The 14,967-nt window shown below is 41.9% G+C and overlaps 1 protein-coding gene and 1 long non-coding RNA gene across 4 annotated transcripts in view; one reads left to right on the top strand and one right to left on the bottom strand.

Annotated features, from left to right (window-relative positions):
• Nucleotides 1-458: 458 nt before the first annotated feature.
• SLC35F1 (solute carrier family 35 member F1) overlaps nucleotides 459-14,967 on the bottom strand; it is a 410,105-nt gene continuing 395,596 nt past the window's right edge. The window contains exon 8 of the mRNA XM_086707681.1: nucleotides 459-3,785. Within this exon, the coding sequence (XP_086563807.1) occupies nucleotides 3,561-3,785 (225 nt within the window). The 3' untranslated portion in view covers nucleotides 459-3,560. The remainder of the gene's footprint in view (nucleotides 3,786-14,967) is intronic.
• Nucleotides 13,359-14,967, top strand: part of LOC147581175 (uncharacterized) — a 61,573-nt gene continuing 59,964 nt past the window's right edge. Inside the window, exon 1 of one of the 3 annotated variants that reach the window (XR_015251499.1) lies at nucleotides 13,359-13,963. This is a non-coding gene — a long non-coding RNA (uncharacterized LOC147581175). The remainder of the gene's footprint in view (nucleotides 13,964-14,967) is intronic. The other 2 variants (XR_015251500.1, XR_015251501.1) reach the window with 2 other exon arrangements.

The following is a 14,967-nucleotide window of genomic DNA, read 5'->3' as shown; positions in this document are numbered from 1 at the left end:
GAGGAGGGACAATCACAGGATACGGTGTCAGCCCAGAGGAGAGACACAAAGAGTTCTGCTTAACAAACGTGGTGTTCGTCTTTTAAGTCTGGCATTGTGCCAAGGGAAGCACACACAGAACTTTGTCCTTTATAAGAAACTGTTTCTTGGGGAAAATTGATATTGTTCTACATGTGTTTTAACGTGTTTAAACATGGACTTGAAGACTGTAGCCCCCAGCACCTTCTTAAGTACTCAGATAAATAATTAATTTTGCAAATTACAAACGTGCTTACTGTGGCTTTTCAAAGCTCCGGCTCTGACACCAACTGAGCCCTTCCTAATTTGGAAATATTTTCTTTCTGGTGTTTCTTTTGACATGTGCCCTGCTGTCTACTTTCATAGCTATTTCCAGCATCCCAAGGGAGCTCCTTCCACGGTTGTCATAGTGCAGACAAACACTTAAGAAAACCAAGAACTCCGTGCTTTCATAAAGCATTTATTTTTATTTGAAAACATTATACAGGCATTACATTGCCACAGCCAGTCCAGGGGGGAGCATGCAAATATCAAAAATGGAAAGTTTGTTCAACTTCTCGGTGTAAATTTCCTTTTTGGTTCATATTTTCCATTTGCAGTGTCTGGATTAGTGTGCTTTGTTATGTGGCTTGACAATAGAATCCTACCCATGGGGTAAAATCTGTACTGGGAGCTAGCCGGGGACTACTAACTGGTTATAACTCAAAAACAAACCCAAAACAAACAATACTACACGCTTGTCAAAAGGTTAATAGCACGAGTTAGCAATATCTAAACTAAACATCGAAACATTTTCATGGGACACAGTGGTGCAAATGTTTCCATTGCTTGGTCTACCTGGTTGTGTGGTCCAGAGTTTGGAGCTGTGGGAAGGTGTGACCAAGGCAAGCGCTGTCCTCAGTGCAAGTTTCCGGCGAGGAAGTGAGAACCAGCACTCACCACTAGCGCCAGCGGGGTAACGGGGAGCTGTGGTCTGCTTACCCAAGCCAATTCTATACAAGTTGCTAAAGTCTCACTTGTGGAGGAGAGAGTGGCGGTGGGGTCAGAAAGCTGAGATTTTTGCTGGTGTCTACTGAGGTTATGATATTTCGGAAACGAAAACAACTAGAGTTAATGTCCTACTCTCGCGTCCCGACGCACTCTGGAAGGACCGACCGGTGTTGTCACATTTGTTCTTGGCTATTTTCTTTTGTTTTCCGAAGGGCCCATCTGGAACTCCTGATCTCGGATGGTTCGACGTGTTATCAGCCTTTCTAAATGGGGACGAACCAACACGGTGAAGGACCCCAGTGACATGAAAGTCTTGTGCACAAGGACACTGGATGATAAAAGGGTATACAGTGAGTCCACCTCAACATTCACACTTGGTTTCCATACAATGGAGTCAATTGAAATATCCTAGAAAATAATCCAGATGGCTACTTTTAGCCATCCATTGGTTGCAAACCTTTCTGAAATTTAAATTTTTAAAAAATTCCCAGTCGACTGAGTTGACTTGGAATATGTTCATCCACTTATTTCTCATAAGACTTTACTAAGTGTTTATGAATTAGTGTCATAAAAAATGAATAAAAAAGACTAAAACATTTGGCTTTAAAATAAATACTAAAAATGCAATAAGTCAAGCAAATTATGCCAACCAAAGGAATGTAAACACAAAAATAAAACCACAGTCTTCAAAGGTCTTCAGATCTGAATGGACAAAATATTCAGAGAAAGGTATTTAATTGGTTTAGAAGGTAGCAGAGATTGGCAAGGTGTTTTGACTTGATGTAGCTTTAACATTGATATTTTCTTCTCCGAAAATAAAACGTATTTCTGAGGGGGCTGAACAGAGATGGCCATAAAATCTGCATATCCGAGGAGATCATTCTTCTTCCCCATCTCCAAGGGCAGGACTACACCCCCCGGGGGTTGAAGGCAGGCAGAGGAGCCGCCTGGCGCTGACTGCCAGCAGGGGGCGCGTTTGCCTGCCTAGTAGTTAGGCCTCGTGAAGGGTGTATTGGAAACCTGACTGCGCTGTAATCCGTCCTCCTTTACAGGGACCCCTCTGGTGTTTTGTTTTGTTTGCCTAAAATGTATTGGTCTGAATTGCCCACAATTTCATCAGCATTTATTTTCCTTTTACAAACCCTGTACCCCATCGCGGATCTTTCTGAATGGTATTGAAGCCAGCCAAACTTAAAGACTGTTTCACATACTGACACATAGGATCTATTCCAAATTGAAGAGGTCTGTAGTGTTTCTTGATTTTTTTGTGTGTTTGAAAAAAAGAGCTACTTTCAGGGCAACAAAATTAGACTTAGTGACATATGCTTCAAAGCCTTATCAGGACCTTGCAATATTCTCTGTATCCTTAAGAATATGGCGTTGCTATATTCTGCTATTGAAGGGATGCCAAACACGACCCAATTGCCAAACTTTTTCATTCACAACATCTTTATCACTACTAAATGGTGAAATCAGTCAAGCTATTGTCAGAGACTATTCCACATCAGCACCTTGACCTTGTTGGGAGGCTACACAACCAGTGATATGCCACGATAAGGGTAATTTCCACGCTGGTGTATTTTAAAAAGTGTCTCACCCAATGAAGAGGGCAGAGGGCCATGGCTTTTTCCACTGCCTTGAACAATTTCCATATTATCACTCAAGAAATCTAGGAATTAAAGGTAAAATCAATACACTTTTGGAAGAGAGGATATAGGAAGGGGCAGAAAGATTTAAAATACATAGATGTATATATATTACCCTAAACACATATGATATTATTTCTGGGGTTTCCTATAAGCCACAGGAATGAAACATTCCTCATCCAGTATTACAGCGACTTTATCAGCAGAATCACGTGGCACAACAGAAAGGCAATGGCCTGGAGTAGTCAGAGAGTGAAATATAAAAAGGCTAAAGTGTTGGCTTTATATCTATTCCTAGAATAGAGAATTATATGGTCAGTTGCCCCTCCCCACAATGGTCACAGCACAAAATACTTATTGAGCAGGCAATCCAACAGGTAACAGAGGAAACCATTAGCCACCAGGTCCCTAGGATAAGGAAACTTCTCAGGGATGGAGCTCCTGTGGCATGCAGCACTCATATAGACTGTGCAAAAAAATAAAGTATGATTCTTAAAAAGTGACTTGCCATAGAAAAGTGGGATTTATGTTAACTACATGTGGGTCTGGCAATAGTTCTCATCAGGAGTACAAAACAGTCTCCTGAAAGTTAGTGTAATAACAGTAACAATAATAATACAAATAATAATAATACTTGCTTTTAATTCAAAAGTTTTCACAGTAATTAATGCAGGAGGGTTGTGGTCGGGATACACACTAGCTAGGCATCTCTCTAAGTCAGGTGGATGGGAGCCCGTATCTGCGGTGATCTTCAGCTCGTGCCTTTTATAGGCTTTCGGATTTGCTACCTTGCAGTCCACCTGTGTAAACCGCACCTAATAAATACCTTTCTCTATGTACAATACAGAGATGGAGGGCGAACACACGGCCGCTGAGTTGACCGCAGGGGGCAGGGAGGGCCGCATCCTAGGCCACGCGAACGTGGGGCTCCTCTTCGGTCTCCTGGCCCAGGCTGGTGTAGGTGACCGAAGGCTCCACCTGAGCTGTGGTTGGTAAGTCCACAACGGGTCCCGAGGGATTGCGGAACTGCTTGTACACTCGGGGGTCCTGGGCTATGTACGTGGAGGTGGAGGAGTAGAGCACCAGCCCGATGAGGATGGTGAAGAAGGACAGGAGATACAGTCCTGAAAACTAGGTAACACAACAGCAAAGTCACTGAGCAGTCAGAGCAGAACCATTTCCACATTAATGAGGCACAGAGGGAGGAGAGCAGAGCATTTCCTCCCAGAACAGGCAGCTTGATGAGTTGGCCAATGCTCTTGACGGAAAGTGAATTCGTCACTTAGTTCTCGTCCTAAACTGGCTTGGTCTTATTGATTCTCCTTATCTTTTTTCTCGGCTCTGTGGTGAACACAGAGGAACACTTAGCTAATTGTCCTTAAAGTGCCAGTCTGAGTACCCGATGCGGGAGAGCTAGTTAAGCGTGAATTAAAATAAGTCAAGTTAAAAGCAACCCCCCCAAACCCCAATAAGCCTCAAACTCCAGTATCACTCAACAAAGCGGTTGTTTCTGGCTTCATTAAACCCAGAAGAAATAGAGATATTCCATTTAAGGTTGTAATGAAGCCATAAATACCAAACCTCTCCCTGACACAACTGTATTGGGCACTCTTATTGTGCCTTAATCCAATTCAGACACTATTTGTCTTCCCTGTAGGAACTGTTATTAACTTTCGTAACTATCTTTGCAAGAATAGATTATCCTTGGATGGCAAGAAACACTATAACATTCCATTCTTGCTCTACTAATCTGACAACAACCAAGCAGAGCTGTTTATGTAGCATGGTGCTTCCTAAAGTATTTGCTTGACAATTCATAGAGATTTGAGAGAGAAAAAAGAAAACACTGGTTTATACAAGTGCCTGAAAATTCATATATGTTTTTGAAAAATTACAACTTCTGGGCCTCCTTGAGTAGTTACACTGGACGTAGTTGCTTGAATAATTACTGGGGAAGAGTAAGGTAACAATACAAGTGCTGCCATTTCTATTTCATTCATTCGTTCATTCATTCATGCGTTCGTTCAACTAATAGTTTCTTGTATGCCCTTCTCTATCACGCACGGAACTACATGCTGGGGAAAGAGAAATGAAAACATATGGCTCAAGGACTTAATCGTCTCAGTGGAGACACAGAGGTACTGGTAGACAAAATACAATGCAGCTGTGAATGCCCAATCTTATTTTAGTCAAGGGCTATTGTTGCAGTCTTGACCACGGGCTGTATCCATGGGGCAACAGAAGACCAACTTGACTGGGTTTCCTATTTTATTTTTAATGCTCACAGTCTAAAAGAACTAAAAACTGGTAAAAAGACAAAATTAATTGGAAGCTCGTAGAAGAACAGGAAGAAGATCCAGAGAGTCTATAAAGTAAGTTGCAAGGCTATAATCCTTGAAAGACAGCCGCAGTGGAAAAGTCAGTCAGGAAAATGGCTCCTGGAAGACAGCCCCGAGGCTAAGAGCCCCTGCCACGGTGGTGGTTTTTCTGTTTTTCTTTTAACTCTTTCTCCTCCCTGCTACTGTTCCTCCTCGACTCTTCCCCCTTCTCTGCCTCCTCCTCCTCCTTCTCTCTCCTTCCTTCCCTCTACCCCCCTCCTTCTCTCTCTTTAGCAACACCAAGGTAGCTAAGACTACAGACCATTTCTTTTCCTTTTTAAAAATGTTTATTTATTTATTTTGAGAGAGAGTGCAAGTGGGGGAGGGGCAGAGAAAGAGAGGGAGACACAGAATCCAAAGCAGGCTCCAGGCTCCGAGCTGTCAGTGCAGAGGCCGACACGGGGCTTGAACTCAAGAACTGAAAGATCATGACCTGAGCTGAAGGCAGATGCTTAACCGACTGAGCCACCCAGGCGCCCTCAGACCATTTTCTGATTGTCTTTCTAGTTCATTCCTCACCCTGTCTTTTTTTTTTAACAATATTAATACTTTATTTATTTATGTATTTATTTAAATATATGAAATTTATTGTCAAATTGGTTTCCATACAACACCCAGTGCTCATCCCAAAAGATGCCCTCTTCAATGCCCATCACCTCCCCTCCCCTCCCCCCTACCCCCCATCAACCCTCAGTTTGTTCTCAGTTTTTAAGAGTCTCTTATGCTTTGGCTCTCTCCCACTCTAACCTCTTTTTTTTTTTTTCCTTCCCTTCCCCCATGGGTTTCTGTTAAGTTTCTCAGGATCCACATAAGAGTGAAAACATATGGTATCTGTTTTTCTCTGTATGGCTTATTTCACTTAGCATCACACTCTCCAGTTCCATCCACGTTGCTACAAAGGGCCATATTTCATTCTTTCTCATTGCCACGTAGTACTCCATTGTGTATATAAACCACAATTTATCCATTCATCAGTTGATGGACATTTAGGCTTTTTCCACAATTTGGCTATTGTTGAGAGTGCTGCTATAAACAAGTGCCCCTATGCATCAGTACTCCTGTATCCCTTGCCTCACCCTGCCTTTTAATTCCTTTATTCTTCATATTCAAACCATATCATAATCCCTCCTCAGACGGATTTATAGACTAGACTCAGCCTGTAGTAACAGCTTCACTTAATTAATTAGCTTGAACAATCAATTCCGTTTCTCCCAATGAAAAGAAATTTATTCTTTGATTCACAAATTTGTTGGCAAAATGAAATGGGAGGAAAAGAAGACCGCTCAGGACTGTTTTAGGTGATCTCAGAAAACCTATTTACCCCTAAACTTGCTTCCTGAAATTCTACATTTGAGAGCTACAGTCTTTACCCCCAGCTCTGGCAAATGAAATCGGTTTGTTCCCAACTTTATAATCATTTCAAATATTTCGTTAATGACTTCCATTTTCAAACTCCACTCACATGACCCTAGTCTCAAGCGAAGAGCCTTGCAGGTCTCAGGCCTGAGTCCGCTGTGGCAGACAGAGGCGGAGAGATTATCAAAGGGGCCTCTGAGGTTAGAACTGCTTTCTAATCACAAACTGGATTCCAATCCTAGCTCTGCTACTTTCTAGCTGTCATTTTGGAGAAGTATGTTAACCTTCTCAGGTCCAAGTTTCCTTATCAGTAAAGTGGGGATAATAATTGTACAGCCATACAGAGTGGCTGTAAAGATTAAACTAGATAAAGCATATAAAGCACTTATCTGATGCCTACCTCACAAGCATTCAGTTCCTGTTACCTTTGTTGTCATTATTACTGTTTTGTCATTATTGTTTATAGCATTATCTTATATTCAATGATCATATATGTAACACTCTTATGTAATCATTGATTAAATTGCCTTTCTCCCTTAACTGTGGGACTGTGTCTCCCTTGACCAGTGTCAAGTGCAGAGCCTGGAACAGGGTAGGAATCCACGAAGTGCTATTTGCTCTTTGTTTTTATTTTGAGTGAGTGAATGAATTTAATTATGGTGAAGTGTCAGACTAAAGAAACAAACAAGAAAAAGTCAGCCTGTTCCAGTGGTGTACTTCACGTTTTTTAACTTTGAATTTGATAATCCAATGTCTTCTTCTTTTTTTTTTTTTTTTTTTTGAGAGGGAGAGAGACAGCAGCATGAGCTGGGGAAGAGGCAGAGAGAGAGAGAGACAGAATCCCAAGCAGGCTCTGCACTGTCAGCGCACGGAGTCTGACAGGGAGCTCTGTCTCACAAACTGTGAGATCAGGACCTGAGCCGAAATCAAGAGTCGGATGCTCAACCAACTGATCCACCCAGGCGCCCCTCGAATGTCATTTCTCCTACATAGAATGGCAAGCAGAAACTTGTTGAAAGGGAAGTCATAGTATTGACTTTTAATCATTAACTCCAAAAGTCGTCTTCAAATCTGGGTTCAGTCAGGGGAGAGCGATAAGACAATGATTTGGGAGGACAATGCAAGAGTCTGGGTAGAAGAGGGGGGCTGCTGATCAGTGGATTGGCACAAGAGGTCTCACAGACTCGTGGTGGAGAGGACTTGGCAATGTAGGGGAGGAACAGGAAAGATCTCACGCACGGTATCCTTCAAGAAGGATTTGAATTCCTCTCAACTTCTGGTTTCAGTTTCCCATAGTCTGACTTGATCGATATGACGAATATTTAAAAATTCATCTTTGTAAAGCTAATGCTTTTGCCATTGTAGGAACGAACACCTAAATCGTCCCTCTTCTGAACATGGAACCATCAAGTGGAATGATAAATCCACTCCACAGTGTTTTCCTGGGACGTAGCTTTAGGATGACAGCACATATTTTATTTCCAAAGCATTTCCACTTAATTTGTGCAGAATTCATCCTAAAATTGTTCAAAATATAGATAGCATGGGATTTTATATGACAGAGGCACCTTGGAAGTCACCCAAGAGTTTTTATTAATAGATGGTAGAGGAAGTCTTATTTAGCACACAAGCCCAAAATGAGACCAGAAAGACATGCATTATGACTAATCTGGATAAATACTGAATATTAGAAATAATGACAGAAAGGTTAAAAGTAAGAAAAAAGTTCATTTTTTTCTCTTTATAGATTGACAGAAGAAAGAAAATTGAATCAGAGTACCTAATAGGCTGATTCCCAGTTTTGGATACTGCACTTATCCTGAGAGAGCATTCTTTTTTTTTTTTTTTTAAATTTTTTTTTTTCAACGTTTATTTATTTTTGGGACAGAGAGAGACAGAGCATGAACGGGGGAGGAGCAGAGAGAGAGGGAGACACAGAATCGGAAACAGGCTCCAGGCTCTGAGCCATCAGCCCAGAGCCTGATGCGGGGCTCGAACTCACGGACCGCGAGATCGTGACCTGGCTGAAGTCGGACGCTTAACCGACTGCGCCACCCAGGCGCCCCAGAGAGAGCATTCTTTTAAAGAAACCAATCAGTCAAACAAAAATTCTGTATATTCTAGACTGCTTAACTCATTTACTACAACGAAGTACTCATGCCTAATTGCCTAGGCAAAGAGAACTAGGACTTCCCTGGGCACCGGAGGAGGCCCGAAAGCCATCTCCGAGTTAACACAGAGGGAAAGGTTCAGGTGGAGCTTGGCTGTCCCCATGGAAGAGCACAGGCTGCTGTCTGAAGTGTCCTTCGTGGTCCTCCCCCAGCCAACTGCAGCCCATCAGAAGACGCTTAAATGTTCTGTGCTGCGGACGCACTTCACGTGCATTTTATCCGACTTGGAGCTTTGAGAAGCTGAGAAAGGACAGGCCTGCATCAACATCATTGTGCTGCACGCACTGTTTACTTTGCTGCTGTCTTTTTCCCATCCTGCTGGGTCTCTTTGCTAACAAGGGTCAGAAAGCACTCATGGTGCATCATGAGAATGCCTGTGTGTTGCTTAAAGCAATTTGACTGGGACACAAGCCATTGTCCAGAAGGGGGTGGCTTGGAAGGCTGATGGTAAAACTGTACAAAGTTCCTCAACCTCCAGCTAGGGATTAAACCTAGCTCCAGCCAGATGGCATCTCAGTATGATTACTATTTAGCTAATGGGACACTCAACACATCAGTTAAGGACAGAACAAATTTTTATTTTGGCTGTGGTATTAAACATCTAAGCAGAGTTTTAACAAACTAATGACTCTAATGAGTCTTAGGCCTCTACAAGTAGAGAACCACATGGTTTGGAAGCCATTTCGAGGCACATTTATAAATATACCAACTAGAATAGGTGAGGAAGAGGGCAATTTTCAAGAGCATCTTTCCTTTTCTAGCTTGACCAAAAAGATGGCCAGGTGAGCAGAGAAGAACATGGGCAATCCTCAGAGAGGCATAAGGTTTCAAGGATGAAGAGACTCCGGATTGAAGCTCTACTTTTACTGAGTTTATGTACCACCCTCTTCTATCTGATGGGCCTGCCGCTTCCTTCTTTCCTGGGGAGTGTACTTATGGTGCATGCTTCTGTGTAATGTGGCTTCTGTAAGGTTCCTGATGCGGGATTCTGGTCATTTTTGCTCAATGACTGCACCTGGGCCTATAGATGATCAGAACTAATTTTTATTTAATAGATAATGCAAAGTTAAAAGATTATTTTAGTTCTTACAGGGAGATGTATGGTGCTTCTAGCTCCAGGAGAAAACAAAGATTGAATGGAAAAAAGGAAACTGTCACTTGTGATTTGTAGAAGAAAGACCTGGAAAAGAGTAGCTGGGGAGGTTTCCTAGGAAACTGGGGTACAGGGAAATGAGATTTGGGTAAAGCTCCTGGAGTTATTTGACAAAAAAGGAGAGATTTAAATAACTCCTGGAGTTATTTGATAAAAAAGGAGAGATTAGATCTGATTTAGATCTAACTGGGAGAGCTAAGGAACCTCAGAGAAATTCAACTGGAAAGAGGGAGAAAATAAGGTCAAATTAGAAAGAAAAGAGATACAGGTAAAGAAAATTTCTCACTAGCCAGGAGGAAAGGGGAATGCATATAACTGGAAACCCTAAAAAGTAGTAATTCTTTTCTAAATTATCCACCCAGTATGTATTCTTTCTCTCTATGTCTCCCATTTTGTGTGTGTGTGTGTGTGCGCACACACACACACACACACACACACACACACACACCTGTGAGCTATTACTGTTGACCTGATAGGACCTGCCTTCTGAACTTTGCTTGACAGAAGCTGGGTAGGTGAAAGACCACTATCCCTGAAGTCTTCTCATGTATGGTAGGTGAGCAAAGGACAACATTTTCAAACCCTCATGTGTTTCTAAGGCTATCCATAAAGTATGGAAGAAGGAAATACCAATATGTCAGGTCATGTCTTATCTTGAAGGCATTATTGCTAAAATTTAAATAGACCTGTTGTCTTGCCCTAGCTGGATGCAAGTCTGCTGTTGAAAGAGGCATTCCATTTGGAAGCATGATAATGGTTAAGAGTTGAAAGTGGTTTCTGAACTGCATAAGGAAGCTGCTTACAAATGAATTCAAGGATATTTCTAAGTGTCCTTACACATGGCTTTTCACATATACAAAGTCTAACAAAAGATATGTGGCTACAGTAATGATTTCCTTTCTAGTTCTTATTTAAGTTTATTCTTTTTTTTTTTTAAGTATATTTATTTATTTTGAGGGAGAGGGGAGGAGCAGAGAGAGGGAGACAGAGAATCCCAAGCAGGCTCCACACTCAGCATGGAGCCCAATACGGGGCCCAATGTCACGACCGTGAGATTATGACCTGAGTCAAAATCAAAGATCAGACACTTAACCAACTGAGCAACACAGGCACCCCCACATTTATTCTTTTAAACAGATACAGATGTAATTAAACCTTTCCACATTTTTAACTCTTTAGCAGAAAATACTTAGGAAGGTAGAGTCTGGGAATGTGCAAACTTAGCAGTTGCTTCAGAAGTCAATGCAACCATAGGTAACTAGAACAATAAAGGGCAGTGACTGGTCATTCCCAAGGTTAGACAGCACAGGCAGGGAAGTGTGAGGTTCCAAAGCTGTAGGGAAGAATTTCCATGCAGGGAGACGGCCTGGCAATTTCAGTGGCAAGTCATGCCTGGGAAAAATGAGACTTTTAGTTAAGTTTGTGAAAACTCTCCTGAATGATCTGCCATGTAGAACAGTATACTTCCCCCTGTAGTTCCATACCCTGTGATAGAAAATGCACATATAAAGTTAGACCAACTGGCACATCTAATCATGATTTCTAGGCTGAGAACAAATAAGCCAATTTTGTTCCCAACAGAAAACCAGATGATGCAGATTGGCGGTTCTAGGTTCCATACTAGTTTAAAGATTCGTCACTTGTACCCCAATGTTTATAGCAGCAGTTTCAACAATAGCCAAATTATGGAAAGAGCATAAAGGTCCATCAACTGATGAATGGATAAAGAAATTGTGGTTTATATACACAATGGAATACTACGTGGCAATGAGAAAGAATGAAATATGGCCTTTTGTAGCAACGTGGATGGAACTGGAGAGTGTTATGTTAAGTGAGATAAGTCATATAGAGGAAGACAGATACCATATGTTTTCACTCTTATGTGGATCCTGAGAACCTTAACAGAAGACCATGGGGGAGGGGAAGGGAAAAAAAAAGTTAGAGAGGGAGAGAGCCAAACCCTAAGAGACTCTTAAAAACAGAATAAACTGAGGTTTGATGGGGGGGTGGGAGGGATGGGAGGGTGGGTGATGGGCATTGAGGAGGGCACCTGTTGGGATGAGCACTGGGTGTTGTATGGAAACCCATTTGACAATAAATTTCATATTTAAAAAAAAAAGATTCATCAGTGACTAAGCAATGCAAAATGCTAGTTAAGAGTGAGTCACAATGAAATACAATGCTGCCATAGTGAAGTTTTGAAATCCAAATATTACGGGTTGAGAAAACTGGCTTTTATAACTAAAAGGGGCATCCAAGGTCTCTTGGGTTCCCACTTGATATGTAAATTGAAGTGTGGACCCTTTGGGCAACAACCAATCTGCTGAGAGTCCTGAGGTGGAGAAGCGAGAGAGGACAGCTCACCAAGGACAACTCATCTCTCAGCAGCTGTGTGTGTCTCAGCAGGTTGGGGATCACACCTGGAGCTTGGGAGTGCCATGGTGGGGAGCAGAAGCAGGGGAGGCTGGTCCTGGCTGGGCAGGCTGTAAGCCGTGGCCTGCTTGGGTTCCTGCAAGGAAAGGCTCTCCCCTGTTCCTGATTTATTGCTGCTGGGTCTGAGCCAGTTGCTATTCAGGGCAAGGCAACTAGACAGACTTGGCTCCACCGAAATGCCCACATAAACAAGTTGATGCTTGACCTCCTAATTTTGGCTCTGCACTGAACTAACAAGATCATTTTTATTATTATTAAGAGTATTGAAAAAACAAAAGTTTGTCTTCTGAGTTTACAGAACTGGAAATAAATTGCCTGTAGAGGACAGAGCTTTTTCAAATTCTTCAGACCTGCCTATTGTTGCTCTGTCTCCTGCCTTTGCCTCCTCTTATTCCTCCTCATTCTCTTTTTTCCTCATTCCTTTTCTTTTTTTTTTCCAAGAAAAAAAGGGCTAAATCTCTCGCTAAATATTGCACCATTTCTTTCTTCTAAGTCATAAGTCATAGCATGGGAAAATACCAAATGTGGGCACGGCACACAATCTACTGACAAACGCTAAAATCGGTTGTTTCCAGAGACCAGCAGTACTGACCTCAATCCCTCCTTCCCCATTCTTTCTCCAAAGGAGATAGAAAATAACCCCAAATTCATGCTAATCTAATCAAGACGGAAAATAAATCAATGAGTACCTCAGTCAAAATACCAAATGGTCTCTCTATTTCAACAAACCAAGGAATTGCAAAGATTTACATACTTGGAGAACAACTTATCCTCCAGCCATCATGTTGCTAAGGAGAGAAGCAGCAAACAGGGCCCTGACACCGTCACAGGGCAGGGCTGTGCCCCGCACTGTGATCCCAGTTCAGTTTATGAGGCCTTCTGTTTGATTTGTAAAACCAATTCATCTGGCAGTATAATTTGTGCAGCCAATCACATCCAAGGCCAATAAGGGTTCTTTTACGGGCAAATATCTTCCCCTGTGAGTAATTTCACACATGAGTACAGCAACAGGGAGCTAAAAATGGATTTCTGACATTATCTTTTATATGACAAACAGACATTTTCACTTGGTTTGATGAACTGATAGAAATCCTCATTCATGCAGATTTCTATTCTCGGCAGTCCAGCAAAAGAAGACCAGAATAGCCAAGCCAGAAGTGGAATAAAAGGGGCCTACTCTGTGGGAGTGTTTAATTATAGGCTCAGTTACAACAAAGGCCATTAGATGCCTCATTTATGTCACCTTTCTGTGCTTCCTTCTTCTTATCACTAGTCAAAAAGGGATTACATTTGTGTGTGAGGGACGCTGAGCAGTGGCCTTCACTCCCGCATTCCTTCAGACTCTTGCATCATCAGACATCTATTTTCCCTCCACACAACACAGGGGTGCACATGGGGCTTGGAGTGATTTTACAGGAGACTGAAATTGAAAGCCAGTGAAACATATTGAGTTTATAGAAGTGGTAGTGTTGCAGCTCAACTTATGTCACAGAACTGTTCCGGTACAATGAATCTCGAGGCAGAAATAGGAGTGGCACCCTGTCCTATTTCCCCTAGTGATCCACTAGTAAAATTTTTGCTTCCTGTTACTGCACCGTTCTGCTCTGCTGATCTAAAAGTCTTAGTTCCAAAGGGAGGAATACTGCTACCAGGAGACACAACAATCATTCCACTGAATTGAAAGTGAAGACTGCCACCCAACTGCTTTGGGCTCTTCATGCTTCTCAGTTAACAAAGAAGGGAGTTCTCGTCGCTGTGCTGGCTGGGGTGATTGATCTGGGTTTCCAAGGGAAATTGGGCTGCTACTTCATGACGAAGGTAAGGAATAATATGTCTGGAATACACGAGATCCCTAGGCATTCCTTAGTATCACCATGGCCTGTGATTACAGTCAATGGGAAACTTCAACAACCCAATCCGGGCACTAAAGGGCCCAGACCCTTCAGCAATGAAGTTGGATCACCCAACCCCAGCCTGTCCTGGCCCTCTTAGAGATAGAGACAGAGAAAGATACATAAGCACACACATGTCTTATTGGTTCTATGTCTTTGGAGAACCCTAATGCAATTGACAAAAGGAAAATCTGGTTATACTAAAGGTCTTAATGCTGATGTAAACCTTTCATAACAATTTCTCTTCACGGCAAGTTTTAGAAATGGAATATTTAATGATATTTTCCGGGGAATATCAAGCAGGGCCTCACAGAATGAGCTCTGGTGAGAATGGTGAGGTTCGCATCTCTGTTTGCCACTTTCTTGCTCTGTGGTCTTGGACAAGTTCCTTAACTCTCCAGGCCTCTGGTCACTCGTCTGTTAACTAAAGAAAATAACACTTCCCACATGGGGCTGTTGTGAGCATTAAATGAAGTGTATGTGTGTGTGTATGAAACTTTTCATAATATGTATATTTCATAAATATATATATATTTTCACATATATGAAATTTTTGGTGCAGTGCTTGGCACATAGTAAATGTTCAATAAATGTCAGCTATTGTTAGCTTTACATCACAAAGAGTAAATGCTAAAGCACAGATAGATTTGAAAATTTCCTCAATAGTTCTTTCTGAAAAGGTCAGCATGAATCAAATTGAATTGCAAATGCATTTATGGAATTGGCAACAGCAATCAATCCATCTGGAGTGGAAGGTTTTTTTGTCAATGCAAAGAATAAACCCTTGGTTTATAGGCTTAGTGTTTGAACTTATTTTCATGTTGAGCTCTCTTACAATGATGTGTAATTACATAAGTCACAGGAATCCTCATAAGTTTCTATTCTGCTTTACTTTATTAATTTGGAGCAACCACCCCCTGTCAGCACAAA

This window comes from Puma concolor, chromosome B2 (genome assembly GCF_028749965.1).
Source record: "Puma concolor isolate L17-30 chromosome B2, mPumCon1.1.hap2, whole genome shotgun sequence".
NCBI lineage: Eukaryota > Metazoa > Chordata > Mammalia > Carnivora > Felidae > Puma > Puma concolor.
The sequence above is the reverse complement of the archived record's forward strand: the minus strand, read 5'-3'. Positions and strand labels throughout refer to the sequence as shown.